Genomic DNA, 10,521 nt, shown 5'->3' with positions numbered 1-10,521 from the left:
CGCCGCTGTCAACTAGTTTATGGCTAGAGTGAGGTTGGCCATTGAGTGGGGGCTCACTGGACACAAGCAATGGGAGGCACGTTGACATTTGAACTCCAAAATGCATTGGAGGTTTTTGCCATCCTAAATGAAACTAATCGTCCGTCTAACAGCTCGTATCTCCGGAGGTCGAGCGGACGTCGCCGGAAGCTCGTTGGCGGGACGGATGGGGGGGCTCTATGAGGTGAGTCGCTCGCGCAGTTCTCGGACGTAGGGATGGTCTTTCCCGTGGGCCACTTGCATGATGCTCATTGCCTGCACGACAAACGATCCGCTCGTGAACACGCGGGCGGGCGCCTGGTGGCGCCGGTAGCAAAAGCGACGGCACCTGCTGGAGCGCGGCGACCCCTGCCGAGCGTCTGTCCAAGGCCAGGTAGAGTCGGGACAGCTTCAGGTACAAAGACGACACGTTGAGCGAGTAGGCCGGATACAGCTGGCTGCCATGACAAAACGTTAGATACTTGCTTGGCATGTGCTCACTTGTCGCAACGTTCGCGTTTGAGATCTTTTGGCTTGCGCAACATGGATTCTAGCGTGCACTGTAATTGCTAGCTCTGATGTTTGAGAAAGAAAAAAAGCACCGTCATTTGCTGGTATGATTGTTTTTTTGGATCCTACTAAGAGGATGGATGCACCTGAATGGTTGAAGGAGCATCTCTCCATAGCGCACGGCAGCGTGGACGTCTCCCTGGTAGACGCACACGCCCATGGCCTGGTAGTCGAAGTGCAACATGTAGACGTTGGCGTCGTCCAGCACGCCGCCCATCTTCTCCAGGGTCTGCTCGCACGTCTCCAGAAGCTCGCTAGGGGGTGCCAGAGAGTCAAGGGTGCAACGGGACAGGCTCACCCGCGTTGAAGTTCCAAAAGGAGCACGATGTCACTTTCGAGGATATTTTTCACACGTTTGAGTTCCTGGAAGTCCCGGATGCTTTTGCGAGCGCAGCGCATCATGGCCTCGGCGTCCGCCGGTTCGCCACGCTTGCGCACTTTCAGCTTCAGCTTGTCCTGCGCTCAGGCACGCAAAGAAAAGAAAAGAACAGAACAGAAAGCGCCATTTGCATTAAGGCGTGTCGTGTACGTCCGTGCATTGAGGTGTGTCCGTGGGCCGTGGCCAATGTTTCGTCTGTCTTTGAGTGCATTGCATGTTCTTGTTTGTATTTCGTGTCGTCACTTTGCATCTGCTGCGACACTCTTCGCAGTCGCAGGTGAAGTAGTAGGACTCTCGGAGTCTTTCGTTGCGGTCGTCTGTCGGGTAGAGCAGGTCGATGTAACTGATCAACACCTAGCAGCGGGAAGCGCACGCATGCTCAGCTCAGCTCGATGGCACAACAATCATATCGATGGTGCGTGCGTCTCACTTCATCTCCAGCCTTCATGTCCCGGACGGCCCGCACCTCAGCATCGCGACCCTTGAAGGTCACAATGGCGTTGGGAACGCAACTGTGGTTGAGCAACGCTACACTGCAAAACACATTTGATCGACTTATTCTTATTATTTCATGGGAAACCAAATCACATGTGTCCTTATTACAGCCCAGAATAAAAAAAGGCCGCAGGTCCTGTCAACTTTCCTGCTGGCAGGCAAACAACGCGCATCTCTTTTGCGCAGGCGTTGGGTGGGTGAGTATTGGCACACCTTTGCAGCGTCCTGTGCATGCTAATTAGCTTAGCATGAAGCACTTGCTCAAAGCGAGGACTAACTTTTGCCTTACTCTGGGTAGATTGCAGTGCCCACTTGGGACAATTCCTCATCCTCTATTGTGAAGCCATTACAGGAAACCTGTGGACAAAGAAGATCTGGACAAGATCCCCGACTGACTGGAAGTGGGTTCTAAAAAAGAAAAAAGAACTGATTTTACCTGTGAGAAAAGCGAGAGAAGCTCTTTGGAGTCGGGAAAGTCCAAATGTTTGGAGTAAAAGCGATGTAGTCCGGCTGCGTCCGCCTGGATGTTGTCTCCTTTCTCCTTGTCTGTGTCCTCCACGTCTGCAGCAGGCGGCCAGGCAGCCACGCAAGGCAGGCAGGCAGGCAGGCAGGAAGGAAGGAAGGAAGGAAGGAAGGAAGGAAGGAAGGAAGGAAGGAAGGAAGACGCCCGCTTAGGGTTGCAAGTTTGCCTTTCCAAAGTGCGCTTCAAGCCGGGCTTCACGTAAGCGTTGGGGTTCAAGTCCGGCTTGGGATTTGTATTTCAGATCCTGGTCCAAATGGACCTGGCTTTGGACTCACGTGACTGCATGTCTCCGACCAGCAGGATCCTCTCGGACGCACTTCTTTCTTGCTGCATTTTCTGCAGGGAGGGAGGGATGGGCGCAGCGTTTCAGCCGGGACACGAGCGAGCCGTCGCCACCTTCCTCGCTCGCTCGCTCGCTCGCTCGCTCGCTCGCTCACCTTCTTGGCCAGGATTCGAGCCACCAGGCGGCTGCTCTCCGACGGGCGCCAGTTCTCGCCGTAGGCCACCATGGCCGAGCACTCCAGCTTGTGCGCCGCCCAGTCGCCCTTCTGCGCTCCACGCAGGAAAACTCCAATTGGTAATTGGCACATTTTGCTTTTCACCTTGTGTGACATGAAACGTGCATATCGAGCGGATGACCTTTGCCCCCTACCTGACATTTGCCATTGCAGTAGTGGGCTTTCTTGCACTTTCCACATCTAGCCAGGCTCTCCTTCCTGAAAAAGACACGGCACCTTTTCATCCTTTCCTACCTGCGGCGTTACCTCCACATCGTTCCATTTTTTGACCAGATACCATTCTGATGATGAAGATACTATTTTTTTTACTAGCCTTCCACTTTCGGTAACCCGTTTGAACCTTTTGGTAGCTCCGGGGTGGACATTCCATATCAGCCCCGTCCCCCTCCCCCATTACGTGATGACGAGAAGCAGCAGTTGCAAGCTGCAACTGGCCGGCTTGAAAACATTCGGCAGTATTAATAGCGCCGACCTTACGGAGGAGGGCCAAATGTCATCCTGAAAGAAATGCCACGGTGCGAATGATTACAAGCTACGTTGAATTTCATTCCTACCACTTGTAAAAATGATAACACGACAGAATGACAGGCATAGGGACACTGTAGAAAATGTAAAGACCCATGAAATACTCATTTCTGCATATGAAGAAAGTAAACAGCACTTCAATTCAAGGCTAGATGGATGCGTAGATAGTTTGAGTTGTCCAGCCACCTGTTGAAGCAAAAGTCGCAGCAGGCTCCCCGCTCTTGGGCCGAGAGGACGCAAGCGTAGGGCGGGCAGGAGAAGAGCAGCTCCCCGACGTGGAAGGCTCTGCTTACCCGGAGGCCTCGCCCTTTGTCCGGGCTCTCGAAGCTCTCCACGCCGTCCGTGCCGCTCATGGTGACGAGTGGACCGCTCTTTCTTTTTTTTTTTTTTTTTCCTTCTCGATGCTTCCCCTGCCAGTTCGTGAGTGGGCGGACCCACCGTGACTCGAGAAAACAACGACATGAATGCAAATTCAAAAATATAAATATAGAAACGGCGAGAATTTTACAAGTAATAATGGTGATCCATTCTGATTCTAATTTTAAAATCTTGTTTCCTTTTGAAGGTAAAAACATGCCTCCTCCGCTGTAAGAAATGGCACGCCACAATGAATCAGTCCCTGTCTACAAACTAGTGTACAGAGTGCTTACTTTTAAGGATTGCCACCAAAAAAAAGCACACAGATTAACACATTTGGGAGTCCAGCTTTGAGCAGATTTGTCTGACTTGGCCGGGGAGAGGAAGAGAGAGGGACAGAGAGAGAGAGAGAGAGAGAGAGAGAGAGAGAGAGGGCAAGATTTGCCCCTGCATGGAGCGAGCGTGACTTGAGCTTTGAGGAAGAGAAGAGAAGAGAAGAGAGGGAGAGAATGGCTGCTGACTAATTAATCCTCTTTGCAGCCGCCGCCCTGCTCCCTGACAGTTGCGGACTTCCTTTCAAAACAGGTGGTCATCTACAATCCCGCCGGATCCACGTTTGTCCCTCGTTCTACCTCTGGAACGGCATGAAGACCATTTCCCCCTTTGGTTCCTGAAGGATGTCTGAATTTTGGACGGAGCGGACACGAGCGAATGTGGGGAAAACATGAATCGTGACGGACGGGCAGCCTCTGCCGCGGCTAAACCTGAGCATGAGCGCCAAAGGCATCACACCACAGGTCAGTGCTTGGCGGACGTGACTCGCGTTGACCCATTCGACGCTCTCGTGTCTCCGACAGGAGGGTTAAGCTCTGCAAAGCGGACCAACCCAAATCAGAAGAGCGTCGAACTCTTCCAGTAGATATAGCAAAAGTACGTAGCAGCGTTCTGCTTGATCCCCATTTCAGTTCCGAGCGTACTATTCCGAGAAGGCGCGCTAATAGGATTGGCCACGTTGGAAGTGAGTCACGTGTGACAAGAGTGGACAGCCAGAGCCACCTGGAGGACTTTAACTCAGGGGGCATTAGCCAGCTCATGTCTAAATGTGGCCACTGGTTCACAAGCTTCCGGCGCTACGGCTGCCCAATCTGCACACAATCCCTCCCTCTTTGCGGTGCTCTTCCTTAGATCTGAGGTGAGCGACTGAAGCCGGCCGGCCGGCCGGCCGGGAAGCCCGCCATGGTGACCTTTGCAGAGACGACACAGGTCTCCTCCACGGAGCTGCGCGAGCCGCCCCGCCCCGGCGCCACCCTGTCCCCGGGGCTGAGGCGGAAAAAGATGCTGTGGCAGAACGCCGTCAAGCACATCATCATCCAGCAGGAGCTCAGCGCTCAGGTGAACGCCGCCGCCGTCGGCCGGCCGGCCTCGGGCTCCCGGGAGAACCTGTCCGAATGGTGCTTTTGCGGCGTGACAGGTGGGCGTGGAGCCAGCTCGCAAGATCTTTGTGACCGACGCCCACATGGAAGAAATCAACCGGCAGATCCGCAGCAAGGCCTCGCGCGGAGTCAAGCGGCGCTCCTCCACCTTTCGGGTGCACCCCTCCCACATGCGCGGCTCCCTCAGCCACAGCGTGGGAGGGCCCGGCGCCAACGAATACGCCAGCGACGCCGACTTCTTTGTGCACTGGGGCCGCATTATTCACGGCATTTACATCCCCACCCTGAGGCACACCTTCAAGTCCAAAGACCTGGAAAAACTCTACCAGCAGCACTCGTCCCACCAAAGACGCAACTCCCTGGCCATCACCAATGTGATCGATGCCGTGGCCAAGCTGCAGATCCTGGTTCTGTACCTGGCCTTGGCGCGCGAGGAGGAGGAGGAGGCGGCGGCGCTAGCGGCGGCGGCAGCGGCGGCCGAGCCCCTGCGAGGCTGCTTGACGTGCGCCTTCATGGTGTTTGCCGTGGCGCTGTGCGTGGGGGTGCTCACCTATAAGGACTCCATGTCGCCCAGGTGGCTTCATTACGCCGGGCTGGCCAGCTGGCTGTCGCAGACGGCTCAGGTTCTGGGAGGACTGGTCTACGGTCTGGAGAAAGACCCGTCGTGGTACCTTCTGTTCACGCTGTTTGCCACCTACACGCTGCTTCCCCTACCGCTGGCGTGGGCCATGTGCGCCGGCTCGCTGACGTCGGCGCTGCAGCTGGCGGCCGAGATCGTACGCTTCCGTCACGACGCCGTGCTCTTGACCAAGGTGAGCCCGAGATTCTCCACCTTCTGGCTCCGTTCCATCAAGTGCAACTTTGGTGGTCGTAGGTGCTGGCCCAAGGCCTCCTGTACCTGGGGATGAACACGGCCGGATTCTTCATTCACTACCTGAGCGATCATTCGCAGCGCCAGGTGTTCCTGGAAACGCGGCGCTGCATCGAAGGCCGCCTCCGGCTGGAGCAGGAGAACCAGCGACAGGTAAGACACCCGGCCCCCGGCGGCTAGGATTTGACCACCGACGTTTCTCCGCCAAAGGAGCGTCTGGTCTTGTCCATTTTGCCCCGCTTTGTCGCCTTGGAAATGATCGCCGACATGAGCTCCATGGAAGATGAGCTCATTCCTCAAGAGTTTCACAAGATTTATATTCACCACTACAAAGATGTCAGGTGGGTTTTAGAATAGAATAGATCTTTATTTGTCATTGTCACATGTACAACGAAATTTAAATTTTGTTGCCAGTCCTCAAATGCAGAACCGGATCTGATCCGTCTCTCTCTCGCGCTCTGTCTGTCTGTCTGTCTGTCTGTCTGTCTGTCTCTGTCTGCTCGACAGCATCCTTTTTGCCGACATCAAGGGCTTTACTCTGCTATCCATGAACTTGTCAGCTCAGGATTTGGTTCGAACCCTCAACGAGCTCTTTGGACGCTTTGACCATTTGGCCGAGGTAGAAAGCCGAGCCGAGCCAGCGCTTTGGCCCGCGTTTTGCTTCTACGCCAACCTCGCTCGGCGTGTTTGTCGCAGGAGCACCAGTGCCTGCGAATCAAGATACTCGGGGACTGTTATTATTGCGTGTCCGGGGTCCCGGAACCCCAACGCGCCCACGCCCGGCACTGCGTGGAAATGGGTCTGGCCATGATCAACACCATACGGTGATGACTCCCGCCCATCCGCCCAGTCGCTACCAAAACGCGTCTGACGTCATCTCGCCGCCCCCAGGTCCGTCCGCAGGCAGCTCAACTTTAACATGGACATGAGGATCGGCATCCATTCGGGCTCGGTCCTGTGCGGGGTGCTGGGTCTGCAGAAATGGCAGTTTGACGTTTGGTCTTGGGACGTGGGCATCGCCAACATGCTGGAGGCGGGCGGCATACCGGGGTGAGGGGCTCCGGCCGTCGGCGTAACGGGCGGGGCTCCGGCCGTCGGCGTAACGGCCGGGGCTCCGGCCGTCGGCGTAACGGGCGGGGCTCCGGGCTCCGCTCCGGGTTTCATTTCCCTTCTCTCCACAGGAGGATCCATATCTCCAAGGCCACCCTGGACTCCCTGGAAGGCACCTACAAGACAGAGGACGGACACGGAGGTGACAGGAACGAGTTCCTGCGGCGACACAACATCGCCACCTTCCTCATTTGCCCTCAGGAGGACATCCCCCGAGATGAGCGCGCCGAGCCTCGCAAAGTCCGCAAAACCAGTCGCGGCCACCAAACTCCTTTCGGCAGCGCCGTCGACATGAACAGCGTACGTCTCGACTCCAGGCCTCCCTCCCGGCCGCGGTGCCGACGGGCTCAATCTGGCGTCCGTTGCCTTGCAGATCTTGGCCTCGTTCACCAACGGGTCGCTGCCCAACATATGGCCGTCCACCTCCAAGGAAATCAACCAACGCATCAAACGCGCCATCGAGGTCCGCAGCAGCGAGCGTATGCACAAGGAACACATCAGTCCTCTGTCGCTGCTATTCAAGGACACGCACGTGGAGGACAAGGTACGGCCGCACATTTGTCCCGGGCGCGTGGCACAACCGCGCGCCCGCGCCAAACTGTCTGTGTGCGGCAAACTTGACCGCTCCGATCTTCAGTTTTCCCAGATGAGAGACGAAATGTTCAACTCCAACCTGCTCTGCTCCTTCATCATGCTGCTCTTTGTCATGGCCGCCCAGGCCCTCATCCCGGCACCCAGGCAGGGAATGGCCGACAAGACGGCGCTTGGTTCCTGTCCTCAGACCCTTTTCATCATCTGTTCCCTCCCAGGCTGATACCAGCCATGGTGCAGTTTTCCCTGTTCCTGCTCACCTACACGCTGCTGCTGCTGCTGGCGCTGGCCGAGGAGTTCAAATGGAGCCCGGCCGCGCTGCAGCAGTTCTGCTGCTGGATCCACGAGAACAACGGCGCTCGCAACACGCTCACCCTCACTACCGTTGTCATCAACTTTGGTTTGGCCTCCACGGACATTGTGAGCGCACCTCCATGTTCAAAGAAAAGACTTTGCGTGTCAAACTCATCATTTGTGTGCCTGGGTGTAGTTGTGGTGCGTTCTGACAGACGCGGGAGGAGCTCACCAGATGGAAAAGACCAACACGGCGTCATCGGCTCTCACCGTGTGTTCCTACCCGGAGGTAACCAAGTCGAGTGAGGTGAACTTGGCTGGCTGGCTGGCTGGCTGGCTGGCTGGCTGGCTGGCTGGCTGGCTGGCTGGCTGGCTGGCTGGAGCTCCAAAGTGGCTCCTTTCCCTTCTTCCCTCAGGTGTTTGTGCTGAGCGGCGTGATCGCCATGGTGACGTGCGCCGTGTTCCTTCGTCTCAACTCCCTGCTGAAGCTGGCCGTGCTGCTGCTGGCCGTGGCCATCTATTCCTACCTCATCCATCTGGCCTTCCTGTCTCTCGCGCGCCAAGACATGCCGCATGGGTCCGACTTGCAAATTCAGATCTTAACACGTCCAAGAAGTTTTTATCTTTGTCTTTTCGGGGGTTTTTTTCTCTCTTGTGTACATGGTGCACAGGTCTTACTACGTGAGGAGAAAAGGCATCGCCATCCTCCTCTTGGTCATGTTCATCGTGGCCGTCTTTTACAACGGACGCCAGGTACCGACTGGTCCGCCTTTCGGATCTTTGGCAAGGATCGGAGCGGGTCCGACTTGTATTTGCTGTCCAGTGGGAGGCCACCGCCAGGCAGGACTTCCTGTGGCGTCTGCAGGCTCAGCAGGAAGTGGAGGACATGCGGGAGCTGCGGGAGCACAATGAGTGTCTGCTGCACAATATTCTGCCCATGCACGTGGCCCGCCACTTCTTGGACCGCAGCAAGAACGATGAGGTGCGTGTGCAGAGCGGATCCGCCGCACATGGAAACCATCGATCGTCTTTTTGCGCCCCCCCTCCAATTGAGTCATTGAGAGTCAGGGTTCCTCTGCAGGAGCTCTACTCGCAGTCCTACGACGAGGTGGGGGTGATGTTTGCGTCTATCGCTGGATTTAACGAATACTTTGAGCAAAAGGAGATCAGGCACGAAGGTGTGGATTGCCTCCGACTCCTCAACGAGATCATAGCCGGCTTCGACGAGGTGACTCGCGTTAGCGCCGGGCTCGGCTTAGCTAACTTGGGCTCCCGTCAGCTAATCTAGAGGACATAGGTTTCAAATCAAATGTTTGCCGTCTAGTTGCTGGAGGAGTCATACTTTCATTACGTGGAGAAGATCAAGACCGTCGGCAGCTGCTATATGGCCGCTTCCGGTCTGGCGCCCGACAAGCAGGTGGGAGAGAGCCCTTTTTTTGCTTTCCACGTGAACTTTCCTAGCCACGTGACTCCTCATCCGCCTCCCTCGCAGACGTCCATGGACGAATGGAATCACTTGAGCGAACTGGTTCTATTTGCTCTGGCGATGCAGGAGACCTTGAAAGAGATGAACAGGCACTCCGCCAAAGACTTCCAGCTCCGTGTCGGTAAGTCGGTGGACATGCGCCATCGCTCCTTGTCCGGCGACACTCGGGTGTGTTTCCTCGGACGGGAAGTTGACAACAAAGGGCATTCTACAAAGCTTCTGCGGCGGCCTACGACAGCGTACGTATATGTCTCAGGGTGGTGATTTGTCGGTACCTTAGGCATCGCTCACGGGCCGGTGGTAGCGGGCGTGATCGGTGCCAGCAAACCGCAGTACGACATCTGGGGCTCCACGGTGAACTTGGCCAGCCGCATGGACAGCACAGGGGTGAGCGGACGCATCCAGGTGCCCGAGGCCACCCGCAGGATCCTGGCAGAGTGGGGCTTTGTCTTGGAGCTGCGCGGGGAGATCTTTGTCAAGGGGGTGAGTGTCGGATCGCCCGACGGACGGAATAACTGGCAGACGTGCGTGCGTGTCCGCTTCCGTCAAGTCCGTGTTCTCGCAGGTGAGCGAGTGTCGGGGCAAAGTGCGTACCTACTTCATCAGCACCATACGCAGCAAGAGAGCCGTTTCGGCGCCGGACGGACGCCCGGGGGCCAGGATGGAGGGACGCATGACGCTGGCGGGCATCGTGTTCAGTCTGGTCCAAGGCAGACACAAGGAGAGGCTGAGGGAGACCAACGGGGGGGGATTCACTCTGTCAACCTGCAACCTCAAGCGCTGATGGCAGAACCCATTCAAAGTGACCCAGACTCAAGTTCTGCCATACCTCTGCAGTAGCCTACATACCCTACTTTAACGTATCATTTTCAATTACTTTGTATCGTGACAATGAGGACGTTGTCAAGGCCAATTGTCGTCTTCATCGGGGTCTGAAACCTTCAAGCCAAACTATTGTATACCTCAAATCACAACGACCTCAACAACCTCTCCAAGATATACAATGAGCTGTATAATCTTTCAATGCTTGATCTCTAACTGTAGTCTTCTGTGTGGAATACAAATAAAACACTGGCTTTTATTTTGGAAAGCATAGCTCAGTGCAAATAAACAAACAAATCTAGAAATGTTGACTTGCATCTCAGATTTGAAAACATCGTAAACAATGGTTGACCTGTGTTCTTCAAATAATCATGCAGTGATTTTTATATGTTTATTTGGAATGCTTTTCAAACTGAGACTGTAACCTACTGTTAAAAGTCGAATAAAAAAAGTCGAAAGAATGACTATTTATTCGGTAGTTTTGAAAACGAGCGCCAGTAGTTTATGATGATGATGATGATGATGCTGC

The 10,521-nt window shown here is 55.4% G+C and overlaps 2 protein-coding genes across 3 annotated transcripts; one reads left to right on the top strand and one right to left on the bottom strand.

Moving 5' to 3' along the window:
* Window positions 1-81: 81 nt before the first annotated feature.
* LOC119118288 (N-lysine methyltransferase SMYD2-B-like) lies at window positions 82-8,634 on the bottom strand. The gene is made up of 13 exons (XM_037245187.1): window positions 8,628-8,634; window positions 3,215-3,397; window positions 2,638-2,701; window positions 2,423-2,533; window positions 2,261-2,321; window positions 1,899-2,023; window positions 1,752-1,819; window positions 1,398-1,500; window positions 1,211-1,321; window positions 933-1,044; window positions 675-849; window positions 368-476; window positions 82-294 (listed from the first exon to the last, which is right to left on the bottom strand). Exons 2-13 carry the CDS (start codon window positions 3,379-3,381, stop codon window positions 217-219), a joined length of 1,284 nt encoding a protein of 427 aa, XP_037101082.1. The 5' UTR covers window positions 3,382-3,397; window positions 8,628-8,634; the 3' UTR covers window positions 82-216.
* si:dkey-206f10.1 (adenylate cyclase type 8) lies at window positions 3,838-10,453 on the top strand. 2 transcript variants are annotated; one of them, XM_037245177.1, is made up of 20 exons: window positions 3,840-4,777; window positions 4,857-5,630; window positions 5,693-5,842; window positions 5,900-6,030; window positions 6,197-6,308; window positions 6,386-6,513; window positions 6,581-6,739; window positions 6,871-7,099; window positions 7,173-7,343; window positions 7,437-7,537; window positions 7,609-7,810; window positions 7,881-7,973; window positions 8,101-8,261; window positions 8,356-8,437; window positions 8,508-8,666; window positions 8,766-8,912; window positions 9,009-9,101; window positions 9,177-9,291; window positions 9,451-9,653; window positions 9,736-10,453. In XM_037245177.1, exons 1-20 carry the CDS (start codon window positions 4,622-4,624, stop codon window positions 9,952-9,954), a joined length of 3,585 nt encoding a protein of 1,194 aa, XP_037101072.1. In that variant the 5' UTR covers window positions 3,840-4,621; the 3' UTR covers window positions 9,955-10,453. The 2 variants fall into 2 exon arrangements, with proteins under 2 accessions (XP_037101071.1, XP_037101072.1); XM_037245176.1 differs by having other exon boundaries at window positions 3,838-4,777; window positions 9,009-9,291.
* The last annotated feature ends 68 nt before the right edge of the window (window positions 10,454-10,521 follow it).

The sequence above is a fragment of the Syngnathus acus genome, chromosome 24, assembly GCF_901709675.1.
Source record: "Syngnathus acus chromosome 24, fSynAcu1.2, whole genome shotgun sequence".
NCBI classification, from domain to species: domain Eukaryota; kingdom Metazoa; phylum Chordata; class Actinopteri; order Syngnathiformes; family Syngnathidae; genus Syngnathus; species Syngnathus acus.
The sequence above is the reverse complement of the archived record's forward strand: the minus strand, read 5'-3'. Positions and strand labels throughout refer to the sequence as shown.

Coding starts and splice junctions, on each gene's coding strand:
- LOC119118288 (XM_037245187.1), bottom strand. CDS start 3,381: ATGAGCGGCACGGACGGCGTGGAGAGCTTCGAGAGCCCGGACAAAGGG. Junction 1,820..1,898: donor TTCTCTCGCTTTTCTCACAG/GTAAAATCAGTT, acceptor CTTTGTCCACAG/GTTTCCTGTAATGGCTTCAC. Junction 850..932: donor GGAACTCAAACGTGTGAAAA/ATATCCTCGAAA, acceptor ACTCTCTGGCAC/CCCCTAGCGAGCTTCTGGAG.
- si:dkey-206f10.1 (XM_037245176.1), top strand. CDS start 4,622: ATGGTGACCTTTGCAGAGACGACACAGGTCTCCTCCACGGAGCTGCGC. Junction 5,843..5,899: donor AGCAGGAGAACCAGCGACAG/GTAAGACACCCG, acceptor TCTCCGCCAAAG/GAGCGTCTGGTCTTGTCCAT. Junction 8,913..9,008: donor TCATAGCCGGCTTCGACGAG/GTGACTCGCGTT, acceptor TTTGCCGTCTAG/TTGCTGGAGGAGTCATACTT.